The sequence below is a fragment of the Thalassophryne amazonica genome, chromosome 5, assembly GCF_902500255.1.
Source record: "Thalassophryne amazonica chromosome 5, fThaAma1.1, whole genome shotgun sequence".
NCBI classification, from domain to species: Eukaryota; Metazoa; Chordata; class Actinopteri; order Batrachoidiformes; family Batrachoididae; genus Thalassophryne; species Thalassophryne amazonica.
Window position 1 is genome coordinate 36,979,464 of NC_047107.1, and position 14,359 is coordinate 36,993,822.

Sequence of the window (14,359 nt, forward strand, 5' to 3'; positions counted from 1 at the left end):
TACCCTTCAGCATTGATGGTGCCATCACAGATGTGTAAGTTGCCCATGCCATTGGCACTAACACACCCCCATACCATCACAGATGCTGGCTTTTGAACTTTGTGCTGGTAACAATCTGGATGGTATTTTTCCTTTTTTGTCCAGAGGACACAACGTCCATGATTTCCAAAAACAATTTGAAATGTGGACTCATCAGACCACAACACACTTTTCCACTTCCCGTCTGTCCATTTCAAATGAGTTCGGGCCCAGAGAAGGCGGCGGCGTTTCTGGATCTTGTTGATGTATGGCTTTCCCTTTGCATGGTAGAGTTTTAACTTGCACTTGTAGATGTAGCGATGAACTGTGTTAACTGACAATGGTTTTCTGAAGTGTTCCTGAGCCCACACATTAAGATCCTTTACACAGTGATGTCGGTTTTTAATGTAGTGCCGCTTGAGGGATCGAAGGTCACGGGCATTCAATGTTGGTTTTTGGCCTTGCCGCTTACGTGTAGAAAGTTCTCTAGATTCTCTGAATCTTCTGATTATATTTTGGACTGTAGATGATGGAATCCCTAAATTCCTTGCAATTGAACATTGAGAAACATTGTTCTTAAACTGTTGGACTATTTTTTGATGCAGTTGTTCACAAAGTAGTGATCCTTGCCCCATCTTTGCTTGTGAACGGCTGAGATTTTGGGGGATGCTCCTTTTATACCCAATAATGACACTCACCTGTTTCCAATTAGGTGTTCTTTGAGTATTCATCAACTTTCCCAGTCTTCTGTTGCCCTGTCTCAACATTTTTGAACTATGTTACAGGCATCCATTTCAAAGTGAGCAAATATTTGCACAAATCAATAACGTTTATCAGTTTGAACATTAAATATCTTGTCTTTGTGGTGTATTCAGAGTATTTGCAAATCACTGTATTCTGTTTTTATTTACATTTTACACAAAGTCCCAACTTCATTGGAATTGGGGTTGTACATTGCTTGTAATCAGTTGTAAGATAAGACATGATACTCAAAATAAATTCCATCAAAATGAGTACTAAATTATTATTCATGTTGTAATCATACTAATTAGCAGACTAACTAGTCTGCCACTGCCACTGCAATGACTTACCAAGGATAGCTAACTGCGGTAAACTAGCTTGGCTAGTTATCTTGCAGCTGTCACATAGTCAGTTGCATTAACTCAATGGTAGGCAAGAAATGTTTTTTTGTGACTGAGTTCAATGAATAATCTTAGACTACTACCCAGTTGACAGTTTTACTGACATTAGATATTAGTGAAGTGAATGTTGATCGGCTTCATACTGACAGCAACAAAGCAGCAACAGGTCCTGAAATGACTAGACTGAACAGGGCCAAGACTGCAACAGGGCCTGAAATGACTGAAATGCAATTTCGCCCATTGATTGTGTGAAATCAACTTGAATTTCCATACCCTAGTGTGACCACTTACTGGCAACTGTATATAGACAAAATTTGTTTGTACAGTATATCTTCTAACATCAGTTTTAAACTTATGTGTTTTAAATTTCTGTCCTGCACAATATTTCATATAACTAACTTGATGACTCTATAGAGTGTGTGATTTGTGTCTGAGAGGAAATGTCTTTACAGTGTATTTGTGTGTTGTTTTGTTAATGATTTATATGTTAATCAATATGATTGTGTGTGTAGAATTTGAGGAGTGGCCCAAAGAGAAGAGATCTGAAATAATGTTTTCATTCTTTGTTTCAGATATGCATAGTAGGAAGTTACAGCAAAGGCTCAATGAAAAACTCTGGCTTGGTGAAAATTACTTTCGAACTCACGGAACCTGGCGTAATAATGGTCCATCCCACATTGCCCAGTGCTGTCAAAATTCCAGTAAATCTTTAAATATAGAACTCAAGTTAACAACATCCTCACCTCCTTCATCGTCATTAACGCCATGCCATGATCACTCCTACCACTAGGGGCCACTATAGACAAAAGTGTGCATGCACTTCAACAAGGTTAAAGTTGCCTTTGCATTAAGTATCTTAGGTCAGTGACTGCATTTGTACAATTTGAAGTGAATATGAGACAGTCATACGAGTATTTTCCAAATCTGGCAGAATTAGCAGTTTGACCTAAGGTTATATTCTGTCAGCAACTTTACCCTGACCAATTTTGGCACTGGCTGGCAAACACCCCTATTACATGGCAGAGGTGCTTTTCAAATGTGTTCTAACATTTTTGTGACATCATTTTTTGAAATATCGAGAGAACCTGTCAAAGTGTTTGACCTTGATGTCCTCTTGTTATTTCTTCAAACTGCTGTTTTGTTAGACTTTCAGTTTGCTTTATTTTGGAGAAATTGTGCTGCCATGTTAATGCCGTTTGTCATAAATTATATCACCCTCACTGGAGCATATTTCTTGTAAAATCAGAATGTATCCAAAATGTAAACATACAAGTTTATCTATGAAGGCCATGGCACGCAGGAATTAAACACACTGAACGCTCACACTACAACATATTTATCAGCCATATTTCATCATCTGTAATCTGTTTTTTCACGTGGTTCAGTTGACAGTTTTTAATCCAAATTGTTCAGGTGAAAATTGTCACAACAGCAAAATTACTTCAGTTCTCTATCTTTGGGCTGCATTGATGAGCATGACTGAATTTGACAGGCAAACAAAGTAAGAGCAAATACTGCTGAGTGTTCCCCATATGCACCGCAGCAACTGAACCATCACAGATGGAAAAAACATACTGTGTATCCAAAATGCATTCCCCAGTGATTCAGAGCAACCAACCATTGCTGACTGAAGCTATGGCTTACTGACATAACAATATATTTTAAACATCAATTACATGTTTAAATATATTGAAAATGCAAAATGTGCTGATACATAATGAATGTGTTTCTATCTTTTTTTCGTTTTTTAGAAGTTCATTTATGAACATGAGCCCCTCCCATTACAGTATCCACTCCTTTCAGTTCCCCCTTTACAAATAGAAGCATAAATAAAAAGTTATGCTTCTTGGTTGTTTGCAAAATATGAAGTTAATCATTTTTAGTGTTTAAAGGTCTTATCGTTTGCTAGTTGGTGTCTTGGGTGTGTGGATAATACACCCTCAGATGTTTGCTGGTTGGTTTCTTTTAATTTGTCTTATTTTCTTATTGCTATTATTTGTACTGACTGTGTGTTTACTGCTTTGTGTGAGTGTGCATGTCTGTTGTATTGGTTGTGCATCCAACTTCGGTAAAAAGCATTTCATATTGGTTTTTAATTTTTATATATCAAGTTGTGTCTTTCATTAACTTTTGCATATGTGCTTATTTGTTTTGTGGTGATGTTTAGCCCCTTGCGGGCAGAATGTCACTGCAGAGGATGGGGTGGTGGTGGCGCTACCTCCCTGTAAAACAGGTGCATGGATCGTCCCAGCCATCATGGCCTGCTATCTGCTGGTGGCTAACATACTGCTGGTCAACCTACTCATTGCTGTGTTCAAGTACGTAATCTTCAGTTATTCCTTGCATTACCTTTTCACTTGGAATAGGTTTTAAGTCTGATTTACAGTGAATTCAGACCTCAAAATCAATTTCTTTAGGCAACTGTAACAGACCTATAAAATTTGGGAGAGAAATATTGACATAAAGAAAAAAAAAACTACATTTTAGCATTTTGTATGACCACAGACAGTATTACAGTTTTTTTTTACTGCATGTTGCATTTGCAGTTGTGGACATAAATTTATATACACCTTGGCTAAAATAATTTGTCGTTAACTGCATATATTCCATTTGATCAAACAATATACAGTATGAGATAAGTACTGAGAGTCAATTATAATGTCTTCTTATTTCTGGATAAAGTTATTTTAACATAATGGTTAAAAAACATGTAGCTGTGGGTTCAGTTTCTGGTTATGCTATCTGACACTATGCAGAGACATTTCATTTGTATTGTCCTAGCCTTGGTTGGGGAAGTGAGCTGTTTTGAATAGCATCCCATCCAAGGGGAGTGGTAGGCTTTGAGCCACTTCATTCTACCCAGTCCAATAAGCACTGGCACCAATGGACCTCAGGGCCAACATGTACTGTGGAAGGCACAGTCAAAGACCCCCTCAGCAGAGAACCACACTGATCTAAATTGCAACTAGCTTTTATTCGCAGACATCATGGAAAAACAATTTAATGTGCAAACAGTCTATTCACAAATGTCATTCTGGTGGAAATAGAGAGATGAGTAAAGGTACCTTGACACTTGCGTGGCAGTGAGCAAACTTGTCGTAAACTGTGCGTGATCTGTGTGCCAGTGTGCCAAAAAAAAAAAATGGAACTGTTCAACATTTCTGGCAGTCATTAATTCCATGTCACTTGCGTGAACTAGTCCTGCGCATTGTGCAACCTATTCGAAAACACTGCGTGTCAATGCATGTTATTGCGCTCAGGGCATCTGAACAATTATGATGAGATGTTACATCTATAATAAACATAACTTTACAGATACATCATCTAACTCAAGAGAAGGAATGAAAATGCAACTGTTTTACCAATCTATTACTGTATATATTAAAATAATTACCTTTTAGACAAGATTCCAAATGCATTTTCCACCACACAATGAGCACAAAACAGCTCATAGCTGTAGATAATTTGTGATTCTGGGAGCAGTGAGAGAATGGTTTCATCAGTCAAGTTCTGAGAGTAAATGCGTCATCTGCTACGAAATGATTATTTTATATACTGTAACATCAAGCGGAACAAAAGTGTCTGTGAGACATGACATAAAGTTGAGTTATACAATGAGTTATTACCTAAATAAGAGCATAAGGGGGAAACAACAGCATGGATGACAATTCACAAGAAGAACAGGTAAGTTCTGAAAATATGATAAGCTATATATTGATGCAAGAATTACAATGGCAGAAAATAAGAGTATCCAAGAGAACAGGTAAACAACACCAGAGATAACGTACCTCCCTTACTCCCTCTTTTTCTTTTATGTTACACAGCATATTGTAGTTAAACTCAAATAACATAATATGACTCATATAAGGATAAATACTATGGATCTTCTACCATACATCAACTGTAAGGTGGAATGATTCATATTGTGAACAGTTTGTTACCTTCTCCATTGTCTTTCCATCATTTGGGACCAATCCAATCTTTGTTACCTATCTGTATATATAACTATGTAGGCTATAATGTTTGCTACATGGTCTGTAATCTAACCTTGCTTTTGGAGAGGTTTTCATTGAGTTACATCTTATAGTAAAGTCTGGTGAAGTTTTCTCAAAGGTGGTTGACTTGAACATAGGTTTGCCTAACTTGTGGTGGGTGTACTTGATCAAAATAGAGGCTTTCCTTCACTTGAGGAACAATTCTTATCTATCACCCTTAGTATCGGTGGTCTTTTGGTGTTTCTAAAATCACCAATGTATGCTGTCTTTTAAAGAATGTAAGATCTGGTTGATTTCACCAGACATTCATTACTTCCCCAGACCCACTTATTCCAATTAAGGGTCACGTTGGGGCTGGACCATATCCCAGCAGTCACTGGGAGAGAGGTGGGGTGCACACTGGACAGGTTGCCAGATGATTGGAGGGCCACTGTAGACAGACAAACACATTCACTTTGGTAGTCAATTTACTGTTTTTTCAATTCACCCAATCTTCTGTTGGGATAGGTGTCAGCCACCTCGTGACTTGTAACTGGAGTAAACAGGAATACACAATCAATGAATTCACATAATTGGCATGTCTTTGGAAGTAGGAAAGTAAGAAACCGAACCACCCAAAGGTAATCCACACAAACACTGGGACAACTTGCAAATTTCACACAGAAAGGATCAGGTCGAAAGAGTACCTGGGTTCTTCTTACTGTGAGGCAACATTGCTAACCATTAAGTCACTGTGCCGTCCACCAGACATAATGTTTTTGATTACTTCTTCAAAAGTTTGTCAAGAGGTTTATTTACCTTGACAGTGACATTCACCTCTCTGGGATGTTGGCCTCTGACATAGAGAAAACCTTGGTAAGAGTTTATGGTATTATGACAAATCAAGACACCTGTGTTTGGCAATGCAGATATCTTTGCAAAAGAAACAAAGTCCAAGACCTTAGCGTCTTGGTACTTCCTCCATTGCAATATTGTTGTGAGACAAGCATGCTAAACAGTGAGCGTGACCATAGTACCAAAGACCAGATGTCTTTGGTACTATGTCTCTTTGAAAGATCTTTAGGTATTGCTGGAATTACTTAGTTAGTTACTTTGGGAGACTAAAATGTGAAGTATTGTGAGGGAACACCAACTGTGACATTATTGCCATGTGGCACATTTCCCTGGGCATGATCAGTACTGAGGATGCCAGGAACTGGAAAAAGCCAAGGACACACCCATGTCTTACCTGGTTGTCTGCTTGGATGGTTGCCAACCATGATGTAGCACGATAGTGTGGTTGATGACATTCTGTACCAGTGTATGCTGGTAGACCTGATCTGACCTTACTATAAAAAGGATGTAATTTTAATGTCCACCTGATTTGAGTATACAGTAAATAGCACCATATTTACTATTTGCTTTCATTTATCTGATTTTCTATTGTCCTGAACATACCTGGCTTAAACCTACATCTGTCCTCCCCTGAAATGAGGCCTGCCCACTGTTGTACACATTTAGTCATGTCTCTTGTGATGTGACGCAAGGTGGGGGTGTTGCTCTTATTTATAAAGCTAGGTTTAGTCTATTAGCTGTTGGGGGTCACAAATGTAATTCGTTTGAATATCTGATTCTCCGCTCTGCCGATGATGCTACGTATTGCCAAGGTCAGAAGAATAAAAATCAGCCGTATTAATTTGTCACTGTATATGGACTGTATATAGACCCCCTGGCAGTGATTAAACCGTTACTTAAGAAATCTAAACTTGGCCCTAGTACAACCCCTGGCAAAAATGATGGAATCACCGGCCTCAGAGGATGTTCATTCAGTTGTTTAATTTTGTAGAAAAAAAGCAGATCACAGACATGACACAAAACTAAAGTCATTTCAAATGGCAACTTTCTGGCTTTAAGAAACACTATAACAAATCAAGAAAAAAAGATTGTGGCAGTCAGTAACGGTTACTTTTTTAGACCAAGCAGAGGAAAAAAATATGGAATCACTCAATTCTGAGGAAAAAAATATGGAATCACCCTGTAAATTTTCATCCCCCAAATTAACACCTGCATCAAATCAGATCTGCTCATTGACATTGACCCTATGTGTCTTTTTGCAAGGAATGTTTTTGCAGTTTTTGCTCTATGGCAAGATGCATTATCATCTTGAAAAATGATTTCATCATCCCCAAACATCCTTTCAATTGTCCAAAATATCAACATAAACTTGTGCATTTATTGATGATGTAATGACAGCCATCTCCCCAGTGCCTTTACCTGACATGCAGCCCCATATCATCAATGACTGTGGAAATTTACATGATCTCTACAGGCAGTCATCTTTATAAATCTCATTGGAACGGCACCAAACAAAAGTTCCAGCATCATCACCTTGCCCAATGCAGATTCGAGATTCATCACTGAATATGACTTTCATCCAGTCATCCACAGTCCACGATTGCTTTTCCTTAGCCCATTGTAACCTTGTTTTTTTCTGTTTAGGTGTTAATGATGGCTTTCATTTAGTTTTTCTGTATGTAAATCCCATTTCCTTTAGGCGGTTTCTTACAGTTCGGTCACAGACGTTGACTCCAGTTTCCTCCCATTCGTTCCTCATTTGTTTTGTTGTACATTTTTCAATTTTTGAGACATATTGCTTTAAGTTTTCTGTCTTTGATGTCTTCCTTGGTCTACCAGTATGTTTGCCTTTAACAACCTTCCCATGTTGTTTGTATTTGGTCCAGAGTTTAGACACAGCTGACTGTGAACAACCAACATCTTTTGCAACATTGCGTGATGATTTACTCTCTTTTAAGAGTTTGATAATCCTCTCCTTTGTTTCAATTGACATCTCTCGTGTTGGAGCCATGATTCATGTCAGTCCACTTGGTGCAACAGCTCTCCAAGGTGTGATCACTCCTTTTTAGATGCAGACTAACGAGCAGATCTGATATGATGCAGGTGTTAGTTTTGGGGATGAAAATGTACAGGGTGATTCCATAATTTTTTCCTCAGAATTGAGTGATTCCATATTTTTTTCCTCTGCTTGGTCTAAAAAAGTAACCATTACTGACTGCCACAATCTTTTTTTTCTTGATTTCTTATAGTGTTTCTTAAAGCCACAAAGTTGTCATTTGAAATGACTTTAGTTTTGTGTCATGTCTGTGATCTGCTTTTTTTCTACAAAATTAAACAACTGAATTAACATTCTCCGAGGCCGGTGATTCCATAATTTTTGCCAGGGGTTGTATATTGAAAAACTATAGGCCGATATCAAATCTGTCACTTTGCTCAAAAATTCTGGAAAAGGTGGTTTCACAGCAGCTCGTGGACCACCTTACTGAGAAAATCTTTTTGAGCCACTGCAGTCTGCTTTTAGAAAATATCATTCCACAGAGACAGCTTTCACTAAAGTGGAGAACGATCTTCTGCTTGCAGTGGATTCGGACACCACTACGGTTCTGGTGCTGTTGGATGCGTTGGATACAGTGGATCATCATATTCTACTTGATAGGCTGGAGAATCATTTTAGGATTACTGGGAATGCCCTTCCATGGTTGACCAGTTGTTCTCACTGTATTTTGTACAATAACACTACCTCTAACCTTAGTGATATGAAATTTGGGGTTCCACAGGGGTCCGTCTTAGGCCCCCTGCTTTTCTCCCTTGGGCACATATTGCAGTATTTTGGGGTTACCTTTCACTGTTATGCTGATGATACTCAGTTATACATGTTGAAAACTGCTGGTAATCTCAACCACATAAAATCCTTAGAAGATTGTCCTGCATCAGTGAAAAGCTGGATGTCTAGCAATTTCCTGCTTTTAAACTCTGATAAGACTGAAATGATGGTTCTTGGTCCAGTGAGACATCAGCATCAATTTGACTCGCTAACGCTTAGCCTAGGTTCGTGTGTCATACATCACACTGACAAATTGAAGAACCTTGGGGAGATTTTTGATCCTGCACTGTCCTGTAACCTCCACATTAGAGATATTATGAGAATACTTTCTGCCACCTGCGAATTATAATGAAGATTCATCCCATCCTGTCTATGACTGCTGCTGAGACCCCGATTCATGCATTTGTTTCCTCTAGATTGGACTATTGCAATGTTCGATTTTCTGGTTTACTGCAGTCCAGCATTAGGGGTCTCCAATTAGTTCAGAATGCTGCTGTCAGACTTTTGACATGAAGCAGAAAGTTTGACCATATTACACCCATTTTGGCATCTCTTCACTGTAAGATCAAATTTTAAGGTTCTGCTACTAACCTACACATTGTTTATGGAGTAGCACCTCCCTACTTAGCTGACCTGCTTAAACCCTACGTACTGGCCCAGGCTTTGCATTCTCAGGGTGCAGGACTACTTTGTGTCCCTAGGGTGAATAAAAAGTCTGCAGGTCACAGAGCTTTCTCTTATTGTGCCCCTGGTCTGTGGAATGATCTCCCTGTATCAATAAAACAGTCAGATTCTGTAGAGACTTTCAAGTCCAGACTTAAAACACACTTATTTTCCCTTTGGTATGGCTAGCATACTGACAGAGTACTATGTTTTTACCCTTTTAAATTAATTTATTAGTAAAGATAGCGGGCTGCGGCCTCAGCTTTATCTAAAGACTGGGTCTCTTAGTGAAGCTTTGGGCTAGTGGCCGGCGAGCACCTTAGTAGTTCTTCTGTTTTATTTTTATTGTTGTTGCTTAATGCTGACGAATTATACTGTATTTGTTGTCTTTCTGATGCCGGATTCTGTTTTGTTTTTTTTTCTCTGTTTGAGGTGCGGCTCCATCCATGGGAGTGGGTGTCTTCTTCTGCAAGCCTCCCATACTGTGCACTGGCATGGACTCCCAAAATTTCCTGTATATTCATTTTGTCAATTGTGTCGGCAGCATGGCCCAAGCAGAGGGTCACCCCTTTGAATCTGGTCTGCTTGAGGTTTCTTCCTCAAATCATCGCAGGGAGTTTTTCCTTACAACTGTTGTCTGTGTGCTTGCTCTAGGGGTTGGTAAGGTTAGACCTTACTAATGTGAAGCGCCTCGAGGCAACTTTGTTGTGATTTGGCACTATATAAATGAAATGAAATATTGTGTAGATGTTGGACAGAATTAATATTATGCAATTTACCCACTATTATATTTAAGGAATTAGTGGATGTAATATACGTGTGATTTTCTGTCACCTTAGTAATACATTCTTTGAGGTGAAGTCCATCTCCAACCAGGTGTGGAAGTTTCAGCGCTACCAGCTCATTATGACCTTCCATGAGCGCCCTGTGCTTCCTCCACCCCTTATCATCTTCAGTCATATAACGATGGTCCTCAAGCACCTGTGCTGTCGTTGGCGCAAACATGACGATGACGAACGGGACTATGGACTGAGTGAGTGGCCAACAATCACTATACAAGCTTGATAAACTCAAGTCGAACACACCAGTGTTGTCAGCTACATTAAAATGGCAGCGATTGAGTCACACTCTGTTGGTATAACAAAATGACACACCCGATTAGTTTGAATTAATCAAGGTAAGGTTGTTTGTGCTCATAATACACTCCCTCCATCTGTTCACCACCCAACCCTTTCACCCACAGAGCTTTTTATCACAGAGGATGAGCTGAAGAAAGTCCACGACTTTGAGGAACAGTGTATAGAAGAGTACTTCAGAGAAAAAGATGACCGATTCCACTCATCTAATGATGAAAGGATCAGAGTTACATCAGAAAGGTTGGAAACGCAACCCAACAATCTTCTAACTGCAATTTAAATCAATGCACCAAGTCTGTGGGAACTTTATTCAGTGGTGTAATATATCTCAGAAGATGTGAGAGAAGGAAAATATTTACACACTAACCATGCAGTCAAACAAAGGTGTACATGGTGTAAGATGAGGCAGATGACTTGCATTGTGAGGGAATCACAGCTACAACATTTTGACCATGTGGCACATTTCTCTGGGCGTGATTCAACACATAGGTGACTCAGTGCTTATGACTCCAGCAGCTGGAGAAGGCCAAGGACACATCTGTGATACACCTGGGTGTGGTGGATAGATGGTTACTTTCAGGAGGTGTGGATGGACTGGCTGTCTGCCTGGGCAGTTGCCAGTCAGGACTCAAGGCAGTTGCCAGTCAGGACTCAAGGCAGTTGCATTGTATGGTGATTGCGGTTACAAGAGTCACGTGTGCATGCTCCCAGACCTGACCTGATATGCGTTATATAATTCATGCCATATAATGTCCTCTTTTAATTTTTCTACTTTGGCTGAAAACACTAAATGCAAAACAACACAAACACAAAAGGCAGAATCAGGTTAGTCACTTCTACCTTGCATATGTTGCATTTACACAACTGCTTCAAATACAAAAACTGCAATCACACAAAGCACAGATACTTTAAACAACATGTTATTTCAGTCAACAAACTCATGGACTATTTTAGTATTTATGTAAGTCCAGCAGATGATGTTTGTCATCAAACCTCCGACTTCGTCAATGGCCGCCACAGGTATGCTTGCACAGAGGGAGATTGGGGAGTAACAGTATAATTTCTTCTCATTTTGGATTACAGTCAGAGCCTTAAGTAGGACGCTGAAGTGCAGATGGTGGAGATTAAAATGCAAGTTTGTTGTGAATGCTGGGATATTTACAAGTGTCAGTGAAGCAGCCATTATATTGTGTGACTGAGTAGGAATTAGGGAGAATATTTTTCAACCAGCAAAGATTAAATGACTATAGGTTGTATCTGATAATCCTAAATAGAATATGTTGTGATTAGTGCTGTCTCAACTGGATTGTGCTGTTTGCTCCACTCTCAGTTATATGCATTTAATAAAAGTTTTAAATTGCCATTCCTGCCTCCGAGATGACCATCTTCTTCCATTGCTTTCTTCTTGGTGTGTCAGGGTGGAGAACATGGCAATGCGCCTGGAGGAAGTAAACGAGAGGGAGCACTTCATGAAGGCCTCCCTGCAGACTGTTGACATTCGTCTTGCACAAATGGAGGAGATGATTGGACGAATGGCTGCAGTGCTAGAGCGTGTGACGGGCGTTGACCGTGGTGAGGGCCAAAAAGCACGTTCGCGGACTTCTTCTGACTGCACAGACTCAGCATACATACTCCGTCAAAGCAGTTTCAACAGCACAGAGGGCAATGCCTACCGCTTACAGGAAGCACTGGAGGGAGTAGCAGAGGGCTCCATGTCCCCTCCTTCTCCTACTGGCATGGCTACACGGACAAGGAGCCACTCATTTTATGTTGGAGGTGGGCGTGGGGTTGAAAGAGCAAGTGCACCTGAAAGAGCTGACAGCTTCTTCAAAGAACGATCACTTAGTCTCCACCGAGCCAACAGCTCACAATCGGTGTCCTCGGGAGCCGCCACCAAGGAATCAAAGCCCCTCCCCTTGGCAACGCTTTCAGTCTGCCAACAGCACCGTCCATCATCATGCATTGATATCTATGTGTCAACATCTGAGGAGGTAGGGCCTGCTGAGGTCTTCCTGAATCCACTCCGTGTAGTTCCACCCCTACAGAGAGACTCCTCAGTCCAGTCTGATACCATGGAGATGGTGCTGCAGGCAAGCCGGGACTATAGCAGTGCTACCACAAGTGGGCTGGGTGAGAGGTTCTCAGAGATTGGGGCGTGCAGCAGCGTAACAGCTGGAGGCATGTTTGATGATAGTGCGGCTGTTGATTTGTCACTGTGCTCAGCTCATCTCTTACCAGACACCGTATTACCAACTTGGGACATAGAACCTTCACCTCCGCCTTCAGCAGGGCTGCTTGAGCGCTCCAAGAGCAGCCGCTACCTCTCCACAATAGGTACATCTTTCCTGGATGAGCCTCCTTTGGTCAAATCCCACAGCCTCATGTTCACACCAAGAGGCTGCTACAGTGGACTCGGGGCAGGAGTCCAGGTAAAAGCAGCAGAGTACACCAGCATCACGGACTGTATTGACACACGGTGTGTTTCATCTCCCTACACTCCTGTAGAACGCTCTCACTCTCCTGGAGCATCCACTTCATTCCCCTTTGACAAACCCCCAGAAGTGGCTTGCTCTCATCCTGAAAGAGAAGCAGAGCTCAGTCACACAGAGTCTGATCCAGAGGACCCTGAAGACATGATTCCGGTCCATGATGCTCCTCATCTTGGTGGCCTTAGTGGACCTAGCGGGGCCCCTCTCTGCTCCCCCTTCTCCAGACTGGAGAGAGCTAACAGCTGTTCTTCAGATGACTCCCATCATTCTCTCACGCTGGCTCCTCCGCACCGGAAGAGCCTGTCAGTGAGTGAGAGGATGGAGAGAGGACCGAGTTTGGGAGCAGACAGGGGACCTGTTCCAGGTGGCCGGGGTTTAGGAGGAACCAGGAATCCATTTCTTCGGAGCAAGTCTGGAGCTCGGCCTGAACCAGCCAAGACAGACAGCCTTTCCATGAAGAAGTTGGCTGCCCCATCAGCTTTTCGCAGCTTTGAAAGACAAAACTACACATGACAAGGCCACTGGTCACCATCACAGTCACACTATGGAAGGATCAGGAGAGAAAACTGAAACAGCCAAGGGCAAAGTGAAAGTAGGACGAAGTTGCCCATAGATGCAGGACTAGTTTTATAATTTCTTCTCTTAGGTTTTAGGTGAGAAAAGGTATTAAAAATGGGGTTCCAAGTCAGTCCTGGGGAGCAGGAGAGAGATTGGTGTGCCAGTCAAAAACAAAACAGCTACTGTATGGATCTAAACTAGTTTTACCAATGGAAAGTATACACACATGGACAAAAAATCACTGGTACACCTATATTTTATGTATGCATTTTAAATAAAAGCAAAGAAGGCAATTTTATTTAATCAAAATATTTTTTTAAATGTCCAAAGTTATTTGGCAACAAAACAAAATGCTTTCATAAAGTGAAACAAAATATCCTGACATAAAATGTATGCAAGACACAATTATTGGCACCCTTTGATGAATTAACAGTAAATCATCACTTTTACACCAGGTTTTCTTTAAACATGTCAGGGGATGGCTACATGGAAATTTCCAAGTCACTGATTATGTCTTGGATATCATTTTCATCAATCTTTAAGAAATACAAACACTATGGTACTGTGTGGTAAATCTGGAAGACGCATTTCTCAAAAACTGAGTGACCATACAAGAAGGAGACTAGTGAGGGAAGCCACTAAGACACCCAGGACAACTCTGAAGAAGTTATAGGGGTCTGTGGTTGTGATTGTAGAAACT

The 14,359-nt window shown here is 40.7% G+C and overlaps 1 protein-coding gene across 6 annotated transcripts in view; it reads left to right on the top strand.

Annotated features, from left to right (window-relative positions):
- trpm3 (transient receptor potential cation channel, subfamily M, member 3) overlaps positions 1 to 13,774 on the top strand; it is a 746,932-nt gene extending 733,158 nt beyond the window's left edge. For 5 of the 6 annotated variants that reach the window (XM_034170010.1, XM_034170008.1, XM_034170007.1 and 2 more), the window contains exons 22-25: positions 3,328 to 3,478; positions 10,316 to 10,509; positions 10,720 to 10,852; positions 12,030 to 13,774. In XM_034170010.1, coding sequence (XP_034025901.1) covers positions 3,328 to 3,478; positions 10,316 to 10,509; positions 10,720 to 10,852; positions 12,030 to 13,614 — 2,063 coding nt within the window. In that variant the 3' untranslated portion in view covers positions 13,615 to 13,774. Of the gene's footprint in view, positions 1 to 1,732; positions 1,862 to 3,327; positions 3,479 to 10,315; positions 10,510 to 10,719; positions 10,853 to 12,029 lie in introns of all 6 variants that reach the window. The other variant, XM_034170014.1, reaches the window with a different exon arrangement.
- Positions 13,775 to 14,359: the final 585 nt, after the last annotated feature.